The sequence below is a fragment of the Benincasa hispida genome, chromosome 11, assembly GCF_027475165.1.
Source record: "Benincasa hispida cultivar pf3 chromosome 11, pf3_genome.v1.1, whole genome shotgun sequence".
NCBI lineage: Eukaryota > Viridiplantae > Streptophyta > Magnoliopsida > Cucurbitales > Cucurbitaceae > Benincasa > Benincasa hispida.
The window spans coordinates 75,428,616-75,444,930 of NC_143488.1; the positions used below are offsets into that span (position 1 = coordinate 75,428,616).

General features: G+C 33.7%; 2 protein-coding genes and 3 long non-coding RNA genes across 6 annotated transcripts; 3 read left to right on the forward strand and 2 right to left on the reverse strand.

Moving 5' to 3' along the window:
• Nucleotides 1-609: 609 nt before the first annotated feature.
• Nucleotides 610-5,861, forward strand: LOC120090397 (homogentisate solanesyltransferase, chloroplastic-like). The gene is made up of 10 exons (XM_039048033.2): nucleotides 610-1,042; nucleotides 1,963-2,084; nucleotides 2,189-2,335; nucleotides 2,800-3,025; nucleotides 3,523-3,596; nucleotides 4,616-4,708; nucleotides 4,955-5,072; nucleotides 5,145-5,207; nucleotides 5,428-5,460; nucleotides 5,618-5,861. Exons 1-10 carry the CDS (start codon nucleotides 827-829, stop codon nucleotides 5,690-5,692), a joined length of 1,167 nt encoding a protein of 388 aa, XP_038903961.1. The 5' UTR covers nucleotides 610-826; the 3' UTR covers nucleotides 5,693-5,861.
• Nucleotides 5,862-6,395: 534 nt separating this feature from the next.
• On the forward strand, nucleotides 6,396-6,665 carry LOC150032898 (uncharacterized). The gene is made up of 2 exons (XR_016524469.1): nucleotides 6,396-6,536; nucleotides 6,621-6,665. It is a non-coding gene; the product is annotated as an uncharacterized LOC150032898 (long non-coding RNA).
• Nucleotides 6,523-10,026, reverse strand: LOC120090396 (calmodulin-binding family protein). Of its 2 annotated transcripts, XM_039048032.2 has the most exons (8): nucleotides 9,551-10,026; nucleotides 9,313-9,427; nucleotides 8,564-8,629; nucleotides 8,395-8,483; nucleotides 8,221-8,308; nucleotides 7,857-8,096; nucleotides 7,497-7,598; nucleotides 6,523-7,353 (listed from the first exon to the last, which is right to left on the reverse strand). In XM_039048032.2, the coding sequence occupies exons 1-8, from the start codon at nucleotides 10,018-10,020 to the stop codon at nucleotides 6,607-6,609; spliced, it is 1,917 nt and encodes a 638-aa protein (XP_038903960.1). In that variant the 5' UTR covers nucleotides 10,021-10,026; the 3' UTR covers nucleotides 6,523-6,606. The 2 variants fall into 2 exon arrangements, with proteins under 2 accessions (XP_038903960.1, XP_038903959.1); XM_039048031.2 differs by having other exon boundaries at nucleotides 9,313-10,026.
• Nucleotides 7,542-8,559, forward strand: LOC120090399 (uncharacterized). Its single transcript, XR_016524470.1, has 3 exons — nucleotides 7,542-7,680; nucleotides 8,193-8,277; nucleotides 8,425-8,559. It is a non-coding gene; the product is annotated as an uncharacterized LOC120090399 (long non-coding RNA).
• A 4,066-nt stretch (nucleotides 10,027-14,092) lies between the features above and the next one.
• Nucleotides 14,093-15,431, reverse strand: LOC120090400 (uncharacterized). The gene is made up of 2 exons (XR_005485533.2): nucleotides 15,154-15,431; nucleotides 14,093-15,040 (listed from the first exon to the last, which is right to left on the reverse strand). It is a non-coding gene; the product is annotated as an uncharacterized LOC120090400 (long non-coding RNA).
• Nucleotides 15,432-16,315: the final 884 nt, after the last annotated feature.

Sequence of the window (16,315 nt, forward strand, 5' to 3'; positions counted from 1 at the left end):
CTCTTGAGACAATCGTGCAAACTATCAGAAAGTGACTTAGAAAAATATAAAGACAATCAACAAACCTCCAACAAACACGAAACATTTCACCAAAGATCAAATCCCATCGGGTCCTCTCTCCACCACTTAACACTTTATTATTCCTCTCCCACAAAGATCCATATATATAACAAGATTTTAAAACATTGATTTGGTTGGCTTAGTAGTATTAGGATGACCTTTTATCTCTAGAGATCGGAGGTTCAATCCAATACCCCAATTGTTAAGAGAAAAAAAAGATTTTGAAAAATTGGAAAAAAATTATGGTTGAAGTTAAACGAATTAATTCCAAAAGAAATAAATAAATAATGAATAAACCAAAACTTTGATATTTGTGCTTTTGAATTTTGAAGAGTGCCTAATAATTTTCAAACGTATTACTTTACCTCTAATAAATTCATGAATTTTAATTTTATTGTTTCGATAACAAATTTAATTTTTGTAAATTAATTAATCTACTGAATATAAAATTTGAATTTTGATTTATAATTTTAAAAGTTTGGGACACTAACGTCAAATTTATAATCTAACATATTCTTTTTATCTTAGAAAGGTAATTTAACAATAATTAATCAATACCAACCTTATAAACTTCACTACGAGTATTTGGAGTGAACGTGTAATAGCAAACTAGAGGTTCCGAAGCAATTTTGCCCCTACAATGAATGTTATCTTCCGGTTAAACTTCTCTCCGGTCTCAGCCTCAGGTCCGATCCAATTGCAATTCTGACTGGAGATTCTTCAATCTCATCTTCCTTCTTCTGCTCCAATTCCTCTTGTTTTCCCTATGGAGCATTCAATGTTTCAATCCGTTTCGCTTCGAACTCCGGCTGTAAATTCCACTCTCAAGCCTTCTCTGCCTCACTGTAAGCTTCTAGTTAGGCCCGCAGCAACTACTCCTTCACGTTTGCTCCCGAATTTCGCTCTTCATCTGCAGCCGAGATGGCCGTGCGGTTGCAGGAGAAATGTTTTGACCAAATCGTGGAGACGAACTTCCATTCAGGTGTGTTTTGTTTTCTTAGCGATTGCTGCTTCTGTTTGCGAATTGTAATTTGTGATTTTCGAGTTTCTCTTGTTATGCTTGATGAATAACTAGTCTGTGAGTGATTGGAATCCGATTGTTTCACTTACATTGTGTTACGAACGTGGTGAATATGAGAGCTAACATTGGGGATTAGCGGTGGAACTCCCTAACTGCAAGTTTGCAGACCAAAATTTTGGTGAATTTGAGATGATTCCCTCGTTCAATCGAAGTTTAAATTTGGATACAAGAAAATTCTAATTTTAAGTCCTATAAATTAGGAGCCTACTAACATTTACTGAACGGTGTACACCAAATAATTTGCGAAAGATTAAGATTTACCGAACTACTTGAACAATAAGTCTTCACCTCCAAATGAAGAAAAAAAATATTACAAAATAAATAAGTGATAAAATTCATTGTTGTTAATACACTTACTGTACAGTGTGTAATCCAAATGTAAGTTTATCATCAACCAATTTAAACAGTCCCTAACTTTTGAGAGACTAAGTTGAAAAATGTTAATACATAGAGTACCAAATAAAAACTTCTTGAATGATAAGGACCAAATTGCACAAATACCCGAACACTAGAGACCAGAACATATATTTAACCTCTGTTATTTTAGGTTTTCAATTGCAATCAACTTTACCGTAAATTGTCCTAGTGGTTAAGAGGCAATCTACGAATTTACTCAATTTGTAGGTAAAAGCAGATAACTAAAAACAGGGGGAGAAAGAGGCTGGTGTGTATGTTCAAATGGATATCATCTTTACTTTTTACTGCTGTTCTCTTTATACCGACATATATACAGTCTTCATCTTTGTCCTACTCAGTAATTCAAAATTCTACTCAGACTATATCTGTCCATGGTATTGATGTTATATAGTGGGTGCTGCCAGGCCTGCACTCAAGTTGGAGCTGCAGGACCTGATCCCCTAGTGAACAATATTTCAGCATTTAGAGATGCTTGCTGGAGGTTTTTAAGGCCCCATACAATACGTGGAACAGCTCTAGGATCCGTGTAAGTGGCTATGTCAGTGGATCAGAATACACTGCTTTACTGAGACTCCTTCTGGGTTAATCTAATATTCTCCTAACTATTATAGTTTTGATTCATTTCGACAGTTCGTTGGTGACTAGAGCATTGATTGAAAATTCACACCTGATAAAGTGGTCCTTGCTGTTCAAGGCTTTGTCTGGTCTTTTTGCTCTTATATGTGGAAATGGTTATATAGTCGGTATCAATCAGATTTATGATATTGGAATTGACAAGTATGTATATCCATATTTTTCCGTCAATCAGTTTCAATCTGCTTGGTTTCATACTCAGATGTCGTTCTTGCTTGTTCCTCAATATTGGATCATTAAAGGTGATAAGTGGTTAGTAACTAGAATCGACAACCTAGTACGTGACTGGCATTTCTTTAAAATATAAATCCTATAGAGTTTGATCATTGTCCTGATTTAAAGATAAACAGCTCTGAGCTGGCTTGGAAAATTATTTCTTCTGGTTTTCAACGTTTTTATTTATTTTTTTCTGATTGGCATTTCTTTCATCCATTTAAGCCTCGTGGGTCGTTTGATAAGTAGAGCTTTTTCAATCCACATGATAAACCATTGATGCATATTAGTTCAATCTACTAATGGAAGAGATGCTTCTCATTTGTTTTGAGAACAAATATTTATATGAGATGCGATTACTGCATATAAGTTTACCCTTTTTGTTTGATTTGCAGAGTCAACAAGCCGTATTTACCGATAGCTGCAGGAGATCTTTCAGTCAAATCTGCATGGCTCTTGGTGATATTTTTTGCAGTTGCTGGTCTATTAATTGTCGGATTGAACTTTGGGCCATTTATTACTTCTCTCTACAGTCTCGGTCTTTTCCTTGGGACTATCTACTCTGTTCCTCCATTCAGAATGAAGAGATTTCCTGTTGCAGCATTTCTTATAATTGCCACAGTACATCCGTTTCTCTTCCCTTGAAGATCAACTTCAATTTATGTCGTATAGTGTTAATATAATTATTGAAAAGGTGCTGAAGATTTAGATGTCGGAAAAGTTGATGAATAGCAAGTTGCAAAAGTATGGCGTGCTTGCTTGCTACCTGAAATTGAGCTGCATGCTAATTGAAGAGGAGACCTTCCACGTCATGAAGTATCTTTGTTTAAATATTTTCACAAAGTTTATGGCTGAGTTCAAACTCCCTATTTCAGGAAAAACAATTTTTTTAAAAAAGAAATTTAGATCATATCTCACTGCACTCAGATGTCCAATTTTATACCATTTTCGCTAAGTTGAAAGAATTATTATTTTGTGATGGTTCGAAGAATTTCCATTCTAGTTTAGAAATTGATTTTGAGCATTCTGGTTAAGCTTTAATGAACATATCATCTGGTTGGCGTGTGCTTTTGTTGACAATATGGATGATAACTCAAATAGTGAACTTAATTCTGCAGGTACGAGGTTTTCTTCTTAATTTTGGCGTCTATTATGCCACTAGAGCTGCGCTTGGACTTACGTTTGAGTGGAGGTTAGTCACCATTAATAATTCACAATGCATTTTAGTTAGATTGAATCGTGGTGCAGATATATGATGACCCCCTACTTTAAATTGATTATTCTACTGAAGTTTGAATACAAGAATTGTGAATGCTTAACAAAAACCACATTTATCTCGAGAATAGCTGAACTTTGTCTATTCAACCTAAACTTTGTACACTTCGTGGATTAGCTATATTCGTTATTATTATTATTTTTAAGTGAGAAACCAAACTTTTTCCGAGAAGATTAAAGTGTAAGGAAAGGTATACAAAACAATTCAATAAACAAGACCCACAAAAAGGGGTTTGTCCAATTTAAAAAATAATTCCAATCCAACAAATTAAAATTTAGCTCATATTTAAAAAAAAGTCGTGTAACCTCCTATATAAAAAAGAAGGAAAAAAGAAAAAGGACATATAACCGATGCCCACAAGGAGATATTGAATCTAACAACTTTCCAAAATTCATCCTGCTCTCATCGTTGAATGGCTGTCATTGTTTAATGAACTCGGCAAACTAGTCTGATAAACCAGCGCATTGCCTCTATTTGGAGTCTATATAGAAATAGTGGTTCCTATTAAAAAAAAGGTTATAGAAATAGTGGAATTTAGTGATTCACATTCAAAGTTCTAAACAAACACATGCTCTGAAACACATGCTCTGAAGCCATGAATTAATGGTCCGGGCATCACATACCAGCTTGGGAACCTTATTTTAAAAAACAAAATTACTTACACCTGTAGTTGCAATTAATGCCTAAGTGGAGTTGGTCTGGGCTAGTGTGTTTAGGACCCAAAGCTCATGCAAGATTGGCTTTTGATGAAAGTATCGCTGCTAGTTGCTTATTATTGATATCAAAACTTGGAAGAAGCATAGTCTGTATAAATGGAGTCACGATGTTAGTGTCTGCTTTGTTTGTTAAGCTTTAGTTGCCTAGTTTTTACTTGCAGTTAATCGGGCTCACAAGTCTTCGTAGATTTTTATATGTGGACATTAAAATTTTTGCAGCTCACCTGTGGCTTTCATTACCACATTTGTGACCCTGTTTGCTTTAGTGATCGCCATAACAAAAGATCTTCCAGATGTAGAGGGAGATCGCAAGTAAGATGCTAAAACTACTTCCATGTGACAACTTCTTTAGTTGAAGTGATCTTGTTTACTTGACCTTTTTTCTTCCCAACAAACATTTCTTTGTTCACTGTTTCCTCTATTTATTCTTCTTGAGCATTATTTTCTCAGCATGCTTCAATTTTTCGAACTTCATAACTTTCATCTAAATTCTTTAGGAAGTGTATACTATCAGTATGCAATTATCATGTCATCATCTGAATGAGCATTGTAATAAAGGTTTCAGATATCGACCTTAGCAACAAAGCTTGGAGTTAGAAATATTTCACTTCTTGGTTCTGGACTTCTGCTGTTAAATTATGTTGCTGCTATAGCAGCTGCAATTTACATGCCTCAGGTCCGTATGATGTTACAACTACAAATACTTTTGCACATCTCATGAAGTAAATTTGTAATTTCATCTTTACAGGCTTTTAACCGTATCATAATGATCCCTGTTCATGCAATCTTGGCATTGTCCCTAATTTTCCAGGTTCATTTCTTGCGTTATTCTCCTACAAACCATAAATGAAAGTGCTATTTGTGCCTATGTTACCTGTCTTTGTTAGATTCAACTTCAAATGTTCACATTGATGACAATATCTCCCTGCCTTTTCTATTCTTGATTTGTTTGTATTAATAGTAATCGAGAACTAGAGTGATCCTGTCCATTGACTCAAAACTTATTAAATCTTGGTTTTTTTGAATCTCAGTCATGGTTGTTGGAGAGAGCAAATTATTCTCAGGTAATTTCCAGTTCTAGTTACTAAATAATATTAGTGAAACTTCTTATGTTAAACTATGATGAACGTATTTATCACATTAAAGAGTGAGCAACTGAGGTAAGTTGTTTCCAATGACAAAAAGTATGGAGCCTAATAAGTAATCTAATTTGTTTTGCAGGAAGCAATTTCGACATTTTATCGGTTTATATGGAATCTCTTCTATGCTGAGTATATCATATTTCCTTTGATCTAGCGGAACATTCTTAACCCTTTATTCATTTATGATCTTTTTGTGGGTGCATGAGATTTAGAAAGCAAGGATGAGTTGAATTTGTCAACTTGTATATATTGCCATAATTTTTATAGCATCATGATGTATTATCATCCAATGAATTTCAGTTATATCAATTGCATTCTCTTCAGCCTCTGCTGGTTGCCAACCCCCTCGCCCTTCAGTTCGTTGGGGTATTTTGACAGTCAGCTTCAATGTAGTGTTTGTAAAATTGTAATTATAGCTGTAATCTGTAAATCTTTATTGTGGATTGTTACTTATCCTGTGTGAGGAAGACAGGAAAGACAAAACAAGTCAATGAGCGGAGAGGAAACGTTCATTATTTCAGGATTTGGGTATGCATGTAGGCCAAAAAGAACAGAAAGTGATTATCAACTTCTTGTACAACACATGCCAGACCTCCGACCTCCATCTCCTTTCATTCATTATCAGTACAAGATTTTACAAATAAGAATAGAGGATATGGGTTCTCCGCAGTTGGCTAAATAGGGCAGGTACCATTTTTCTAATTTGAAATTGTCAAACAATTTGAATGGTTTTCATTGTGCAATTTGGCTTAATGTTTATTATTGTTGAACTAGGTATCATTTCATGTTCTAATAACAAACATTAAGGTTGTTTGGAGACCAAGTTAACTGTGTTAGTTATGCAAACAGAATACTCTCTTTGGGCAAATCTGAGAAGACGATACCTCTTCTTGAAAAGAGTCTCTCCGCATCTATGTATATTAGTGTAGGCAATGAAAGCATGCAAAAGCTTTTCATCCCTCATTCCATTTTGAAGCCTAAAGAAGCACATTAACTATGTATATTTCATCTTTTCTATCCAGTAATTGCAGAGTAATACGTGTGTTACACGCGTTTGTTATTTATATTCTAATTACATTCAGCCGGAGGTGTTGCAGTTTGAGGCAATACCATGCAATTTGAAGCAAGTGGACTTCTGGCTGTGCTTGTGTCTTTACATGAACTTGGAGTCGAAGCCATGGAGCCGATTCGAGATTGAGTCCGGGAATGAGAAGCGTGAACAACTTTACCTCTGGGAGACAAGTGAGCTTGCTCTAATACCTTGTTCTGAAGCTCTTGTGGATAATCTCTCATGCAACCAATTCGAGGTCCAGCTCCAGTTGTCCATCTGCTTGTTAATTGTTTTGCCAACTGATATGATTTCATTTCTTTATGTGATACAATCCGTCTTAAGATTTTCTCCTTCGGGATTGGTCGGTCATCATTGTCTTCTTCATCCTCGTCAAATAGGTTTGATTTAGGAACCATGAATTCCTCTTCTGATAAAAAGGATTCTTCAGCTGTTTCGTAGCCGTCGTCCGAGGGAGAATCCGGAATGCGAGCTCTGCAACTAGGTGGAAGTGTTTCCTTCTTGAATATGTCAAACACATTGCTTCTTTCTGGTATTTGAAGGTTAGTAATCTTTGAGCATAATCCTCTGGATAATCTTGATATTCTTTGTTTTGAAGTCTCTGTATGATTAGAGCAAAGACTCGATGGATTATTCTCGTTGATTGTGTCTCTTGTATCCATTCCACCAGTATGGTCCTTAGAATCTTCTTGAAGACTGATGCATTTGTCCTTGGTGAGGAGTTCTTCTTCTTCATATGGGCTTTTCTGAGTATATCATCGGTACATAGAATTTGGGTCAGCAATTATAATCACCAGAAGGAAGTTCTCTTGTTATTACATCACATAATCAGAAGTTTGTTTGTTTCTTTAACCAAATATAAAAAACAAGGACCTTGTGCTCGTTTTACCTCAACATCGGTTAGATCCACGTTGTTTTCCATAAGGAAAGACATGAATTCCAGAAAATTTTCCTCTGTAGGAAGATAATGGCCACTGTGAGGCCAAACTGCCTATAAGTTAAGGGGAAAGGAGAAAAAGGAGATATAGCACGTTAGGATGATGAATGACGTGAAAGGCACGAGCACTTAAAAGGTGAGTTTGAAATAACTTTGAAGATGGTGAAAAATACTTTTAACCAAATAGTATTTGGTTAGATAATCAAGAGAGATTTTGAACATTTAAAAAGTGCTTCAAGAGGAAGTGCTTTTCCGAAGAAAATTTATAAATAAAAAGGCATTCCAATCTCAATCTTTATTAATGATCCTAACCTTTAGAATACCATCTTCCACCACCAATCTACCAGCGGCCAATGTGGCTCCACCAGCCAAGAAACTTGAATGTTGAAATGTACCCTTCTTCTTCAGCCCAACATACAAAGTTTTTGATGTGCTCAATACAAAGATCCATTTAGCATCTCTTGGTCCTCCTGTTGTGTGAAGAAGTTTTCCACTATACCTGTACAAAAATTTCCCATTTTCCACCACAACCTCGTAGGCCTTCCTTTCTATCTGCATACATGAACAATTGAGAACAATGTTTAAGAAGAGGAAAAAGAAAGCCCCACAAAATTAAGCTTTTAATGTATGTTTCATTTTGTGTCAAAGGGATATCTCAGAGGATGGATGGGCTTACAGGACCAAGATATTTGATACATTGTTGATGAAGCTTAAGTCTGGGGCATCTCTCAAGGTTCACCTCTTTCCCTTCTCCTATATCAAGCCTAATATAAAGAGGATTGTTAGAGTTAATGATATTTATTTTCGTTTGTTAAGCATATTTAGAAATTAGATACCCATTTTATCTTACCAATAGAAAAAGGGCTGTTTGCTATCACAGTGGAGCCATTTGACGTAGTAAAATTGAAGATTATGGCCGTAGCGATGTCTAGGATCAATCTGTTTACGAGAAAGAAACACTATCACCTAAAAGAAGACATTATAGTCCTATTCAAACCATGTCTCGAGAGGGGACTTACTGCCTCGAGCCAATGCTGTAAAGCAAGTTTCCTGGCTTTTTCATCCTTTGACAAACCTTTCCCTACCTACGGAAGAAGTTTGTGTTAAGAATGCACATTAAAGGTTGAATATATTATAACTAAAAGTTTTTGGATCAACGAATAATTTTACATGCTATCAAAGTAGATGGAAACGGGTCTACAACCCTGAAGAAGTAAAGGGGTGTAGAGCTAAGATATAGGCAAGATGTGATAGCTTAAGGTTCCCAACTTTAGACGACGTTAGTTTTTCTTATAATACACGTTAATTATAAATATTTCTTAGAATATAAAATAATGAATCAAATATTTTATAATTTCCATTTTTCTATTAAGATACAATTTTATAATATTTCACTAAGATAATTCTATACAATTTTTTATATTATTGAAAATTTGGATAATTGTTATTTTTTAAATCTCTTGAAAAAAACAATGCTCATGAAAAAAAGAAAATAGCAAGAAAGAAAACCTAGGGTCAGTAGAAACCTTTTGATTTTCCTTAAAAGTACCATCAATTTTTCTAGTTTAATGATTGCAGGATTGTAGGTGGAGAATCCAACCATACTGTAATAGTTCTCTCTCTAACTTACTTTTAATATTTTTTAGGCCTACAGGGATTGTTACTCATTTGCATACTATAGATCAAATTCATTCTAAAACTCAAAAACTATAGATCCAATAATCCAAAAGAACAAAAGCTGACATGTTTTTGTTCAGTTCTTAGTTACCTTGGCAGCTCTGGTTCTGGCCCTCGACCACCGTGAAATCGCCGTCTCTGGTTTTTCAATATCAAAGAATGATATTGAACTTCTCTTGAGTTCGGCAAAATCCAACAGCTTCCACCTATTAAGTGATGATTTAGGAAAAGAAAACTCCAAATCTTTACCACTCCTCCTCTTGAAAGGGTAGATTGACATGAACATGTTTAAAATTTTCAAGAGAGTACAAACGAATTTGGACACAAACCATCTTTGTTCCACAAGAACAGCACAATCTGCTAACTGTCTCCTTGTTCTAAAGCTCTTGTACACTTTCTGTAGCTTCAATGCAGCCCTATAGTGTTCGTGCCTAGATTCTGTATATCTCGGTGTTGAGTAATTCCGTGGCGTCGAAAACTGTTCATTTCTACATCGATCACAATTATTCTTAGACCCTACCGATATCCCAAACTCACTGTTTTCCATCTCTGCAGATGGAGTTTTGAATGAATAGACCGTCTCCAATTCCCTTGATCTTGTGGCAATTGGACGTTCAAATCTCATGCGGAGAGATCCGCAGGATTTTAGTATGGTTGGCTCTGAATCTCTTCCATTGAAACTAACAGACCGTAATGGATTCCTCATCTCTCCATCTTGAAAACTAATTGATCTAACAAGAACAGCATCGAAATCCAAATCTTCAAAATCCCCCAAAGGACATGAAAACAGTTGCCCCATTCTTCCTTCTTTTTCTTTTTCTTTTTTTCCTTTTTTCCTTTTTTTTGTTTTTTTGTTTTTTTTTTTTGGTTGGTTTCCTTTGTTGTTTACCTATCCAAAATTTCTCACTTTAGTCCAAATCACCCAGACCAATAGGGTCTCGATCCTGTAACATCAACGAAAAACACACAAACAAAACATTGTTATGTTTTCTCAAGTTTTGTCCATAAGCTTCATCTATCAATCAAGAGATATGCTATGCTTCAAGAAAAAAAAAATGTAGTGGTAAACAAAAATATAAATTAATCTTAAACATAAGGTCCTTTTAGAACCATTTGCTCTATTCCTTACTTTTTAAAAATGTTTTTAAAAACCAATTATAAAAACTTGATTTGTTTTGAAATTTGGCTTAAAATTAAATGAATGTTTCAAAAAGAGTAATACTTTGGTGCATCTCACAATGTCTATGCATCCCACCCTCATCAAACATAAAAAAGAATTAAAATATCAAACCCATTCCATTCTATCCTCCCAATCAGGTCCTTAAAGAAAAATGTAGGAAGAATTTGTCAAGTGATAAACTATGATTTGACAATTTGGTAGGATACACGAAAATGTGTGTAGCATGAGATGTACCTAAGTATTTTTCTTTTTAAATGTGATAAAATTACCAATAACTTGTAAAAAGAGAATTTTCAAAAAAAAAAAAAAAAAAAACAACTATCAAACAAGGCTTTTCTAATTTCCTTAGACCAGCCTTGAACAACACAAACATCCTTGTTCATCAGAAACCAGAAATTTCTCAAAATTTTGTCCAATAACTTCATCCATCAGTCAGAAACATGTCACATTTCAAAATTGACAATAGAACAATGAAGGTCTAAGAACTTGAGAGGGAAACAAAGGAATGGGAAAATGATGGATGGAGAGTGGAGGAATTGTTCTAACCTGAATCCGAGACAATGAGGAAAATTGGAGAGGAGAATAGTTTAAGGCTAAGGAAAGATGGGAAAGTGAAGAGAGAGGAGAGAGAAGAAATTTAGAGCGAACGAAAATTAGCCAAATGGGGGTTTGAGAGAAGAAGAAGAAGAAGAAGGGTGGTTGGTATTAATGTGAGACAGACCGTTGATTGTGGGCTTTTGCCTTTCACACAGCTTCCTATTGGAGGGTTTCTCTCCTTTTTCTGACTCTCAAATCCCCCATTCTTGGACCTTACTACAATTAGAATTTGCAGAGAGGTAAAAGTCTACCTAGAATATTGCCACGAGGGATGAAATATCATCTCTTAATTCTACCCTAAACTTAAAAACATTTAAAATTCTTCTTCTTCTTCTTATTATATATTATAATTCTACCCTAAGCATTTAAAACATTTATATATTATATTTTTTTAAAAAAATTATTATTATTACTATTTAATCAATTTTGATAAAAAAAAAATAATAATAATCTTGAGGGACTAAATTTTAGAGATATTAAAAATATATTGATTAAAATTGAACGAATTTCAAAGTATAAGTATCAAAGTAATATTCTAACCTCAGATTTTCCAGCCTGGTGGTTAATGGCTATTTTCATCCAAATATTTAACAAAAAGTCGGTTAAATATGTCTTTAAAAACTCACGAAATTACAAATATTAATCTGTTTATGATTAACTAAATCTTTCCGAAACTAATAAATTTCAACAGAACTATGGTGTCATTTTCTTTAAAATACATATAGGTCACTATACTTTGAGAGCTGTCCAATTTTGATCAATGTAATTTTAAATGTCTAATTTTAATTGGTGCACTTTTAATAAATCTTAAATTTAGTCCATATGGTTAGGTTGATTTTTTAAAATTTTTTTATTATCTATTAATATTTTCACTATAAATTTTGAAATTATATTCACACAGGGCCTTTTTAAATATAAAATAATATTTAAAAATAAGCACTTTTGGAATTTTTGTTATAAAGTGTAAATATATTTGAGAATTTTCTATTTATAAGAATTTCCCTTCACATTATTTCTCATTGCATGGAAATTATTATTATTATTCAACCAATAATGTTAATTTTGTAAGACTAAATTTAAGATCTTTTAAAAGTATAAGACTAAAATTGAACCTATCTCGAATTACAGGGATCAAAATTGTATTCTATTCGTTTTTTAAAGCTAAACTATTTTTGCATTGGACACATGTATCTTACGCATTAATCAACCAACAATGATTAAAATTTAAGTAATTTCACATTAGGCAAAAGTGAGTTTAGCTACATGATCTTTCTTCTTAGTGGTCAGAGGTTTGATCTCACATCACTGTTATTGCACTAAAAAACATAATTTTACATCACATTTATGAGAATGAAGTCGATTTTAACCTATACTACGATTGAGTTATACTTAAATTTGTGAAAATATGAAAAACCCAAATGCAAATGACGTACCAAACTATCTATTTATTGAAGAGCATTGATGAGTGATCAGAGTTGGAACTATAGAAAAGTGAGATAGAATATCGATTTTATTGCATAATTTAAATTCGAGAAAAAAAATAAATTAATTCAAATTATTTACAACTTTCTATGGACCCATTTGGATTAATTTGAAAAAAAAATGTTTTCCAAAAAAATTCATTTTTATTTGAACACCTTTGATAAAAATTAATTAAAATGTACTTGAAAAACTGCTTTGAATAATTGTCAAATGTCTAAATTCTTCCAAAATAACTTATTTTTAAACTAAATACTTGAAAATGTATTTGAAACACATCATTAATCTCTTTCTCAATACATTCATATTGAACCAACTTCTTCAAAGACATTTCATAGTGCCTAAGCTATTATGATCCTTATTCGTAATGAAGATAACCATTTAAGATATGTTTAACCCATCAAAGGAACCATAACGAATTTTCTTACTCTTTATACTTTATAAAAAGAAAACGCTCTGTTTAACCCAAATACAATATAAATGTATATCTTTGTTTCACATCAATTACCACAAAATCTTGATTAAGGTGACCTGTTGCACAAGCAATTGAAGAAACAAATGGCTCAATTTGGACGGGTTGAATATTATCAAATATTTAATAAAATGGGCAAACGGTCGGGTGTAATTTCTACCATAACTTCGATGTCTATTAGAACTCTTAAGGATGTTTGGCCAAAGGGTTTGGAATCAGGGGATTTGACATTTAAAGTCAAACTCATATTTGGGCTATTGGAATAATATTTTCAGGATAAGAAATCAAACCCATAGGTTGGAATAAGTTTTTTTTTAATGAATTACATGAGTTTGAGAAAGTAATTTCCTTAATCTCATAGCTCTTATCAAAGTCACTGGTGATCGTTGATTGACTTTCATGGTCGATCCGACTATCAACTGTCAACGACCAAACGTCTTGACCATCAGTGATCGACCATCATGACCGTCAACGACCAATCATAGTGATGGTTGATGACCGATCATCATGACTTTCATCTACCATCTATCATCGTGATGGCCAACGACTAATCGTTGTGATCGTTGTGATTGTCTTCAACCAATACATGATTGCCTGTGATAGTCAATAATTGTCGTCGATAAATTTTTCCTTCATTTCCCCTTATTCCTCCATTTTCTCTTAGATTTCTCATTCTTTTCTTCTCTTTATTTTCACAAACATAAGAATAAAAATAATCTCCCTTGTTCAAGGATCTTCTTGGTTGGAATATGGTTTGTTGTGGATGTCAGATGTTTTTAGTCACCCACCGGCCACCATTCGTCATTGGGTTTTTTTTTTTTTTTTTTTCTTTTTCTTTTTCTTCCTCTCTCTCTCTCATTCTTACTCATTTCCACACACACAAAAACAAGAAGACGATTTCATCTAGGAGATCTAATAACTGAAGTGTTACATCAATCATGTTGCACATGGATCATCATATTCTCTTCACTAACTACTGCTCACCTACTATCGTTGGTCACCCATTGGCGGTCACCAACGATTATTTTTTTCTTTCCTCCTTCCTTTTCCATTCAATTTCTCATTGCCTTCTCCTTTTTCCTCATTTTTTCACAAAAAAAAAAAAAAAAAGAGTAGAAATTGATGAATTGATTAAGAATGCTATTAAACGCTATCAAATTTAGAGAGAGTTGTTGTATTCAATATTGTTCACATCAACATTACAATGAAAATGAGATCAAATAAAGACAATACAAGGAAAAATAAAATTACAATAATGCCTTTATATACCCTAATACATTTAACCATACATTTAATATCCTTATACTGCTCGAGAGTGAATATTAATCACATTCATCTTGGATAATAAAGGAAGAAAAACTTGAAAAAACAGGGAATGAGGACAATTGAAATAGAGAATAAGGACAACCTAAAACAAACAATGAGGACATCCTGAAACAAGGAATGCGGTATCAGGAAATGAACATCCTAGAAACATCAGGTAATGAACATCCTGATGAAGAAATCTTCTGAATCAAATTAGTAAATCTGGGTGAAAATCCAAGAAGAACGCCTGGATTGGAGATAAAAAACCAGAGAGATTGGTCCGACAGAAATGGAATTAACGGGTTTGGTTGACTTGAACTAAATCCAGCTGAACAAACGAAATCGGTCGAACTGGTTGGAAGACTGAACCAAACAAAATCTAGAGGACCAAAATGGTTTAGTCTGATCGAACTAGACCAGAATGACTAAACTAGACTAGTTAAACCGAATCGATCGAAGTTAAATAAACCAAGGGGATTTTTTTAAACCCTAGCTTCGCACGATAGATCGAAAAGCAAGGAGCGGAGACCCACAAACTGGAAGGCGAGGTCTGGCCAGGAGCTTCGAATGACAAATCGAAGACCCACAAACTGAGACAGATCTGGGGCGAAGAGCGACGATGAAGACTAAAGTAGCGTCGGCGGAGATCAAAGAACGATGCTGGACGATGCCAGATCTAGGTGGAGATGCAGAGGAAACGGAGATCGACGGATGCGACTGAGAGTTGCAGATCTGAGCGGCACAACACAAACGAAGGATTGAGGGAGAACGGAGTGGTAGAGTATACTAACATGCAGCAAAGAAAATCATAATTAATAAGCACTCTAATTATACTTAATTTGAGTTTAAAACATGCTTCAAAGTAATTATTACAGTAGAGAGTTTGTTGAACACAATACCTTTGAAGAAACTTCTTCAACACTAGTTGACTTCCACTTAAATGTGCTTCAATCTACAAGTAGACCACCACGAAGATCTTATCTATCTCTTGCAAGAATTATGTAGTGGAAACACTAAATTGAGTTGGATTTGATGAAGATGTGAAGATGGTTTGAATGGTTTTTGATTTCTACAGAATTCTTGAAGAAGTTCTTGAAAACTTAATTTCATTATTCACTACTTTAATTTACAAAACTTTCATCATGCAAATTAATAGTTTGCATGAAGATCAGCTCTTACTTCATGGAGAAAATGGAATTGGATGAATAAGGTGCTTTGCACCAAAGTTGGATCCACTTTGAGTTTTCAAAATTGTTTTTGTTTTCAAAATTAGTTTTTCAAAAATTGATTTCTAAAACCAATTTTTAAATAAACTAATTTATTTAGTAAAATTAATTCAATTAATTAATTTTAAATAAAACTAATTAATCAAACCTTTTAATTAATTTTGTTAATTTAATATCTAATATTAAATCAATAAAAAAAATCAATTCCACTATAATGAAATTAATTTTATACAATTAATATTTAAATAATATTTTAAACATTAAGATCCTCCAGGTTCGTTTAATTTTGATAAAATTAAACATTTCAATTGTATCGAATACAATGAATATAAACCTTAATTGAATTTGAACATTTCAAATTTCATCAAGATTGCTCAATTTACTAATCCAAATTACGAGCTAGTAGAGGGACCTTATGAACCTAGCTCCAACGATTTGTAATTAATTGGTTAAACTCTTCAAACCTAATTAGTTACTATTCGTTAACTACCAAGACATTTCACTATAGCTCGATAGTTGCACTCTTCTCACTGTAAATATATTTCTGTCCATTTTAACCATAATCAGTAAGTCAATCATTCACAGGTCATTTGTATTTACAGCTGGGTCAAAGATTATCGTTTTACTCCTGTAAATACATCTTGTTCCTTAAGCTCCCACTGATCCTCCATTGAACAATTGATTTATAGTCCAACTTATAAATCATAACACTCTCTTCCATGAGAGGGTGGTGCCCCATTGTTCAAGACAAGACATCAACCCTGAAGATGACAACCCATCTGCTACCCCTAAATCAGGTAGGAGCGAATTCCATATTGTAAAGCTATGTCCCTAG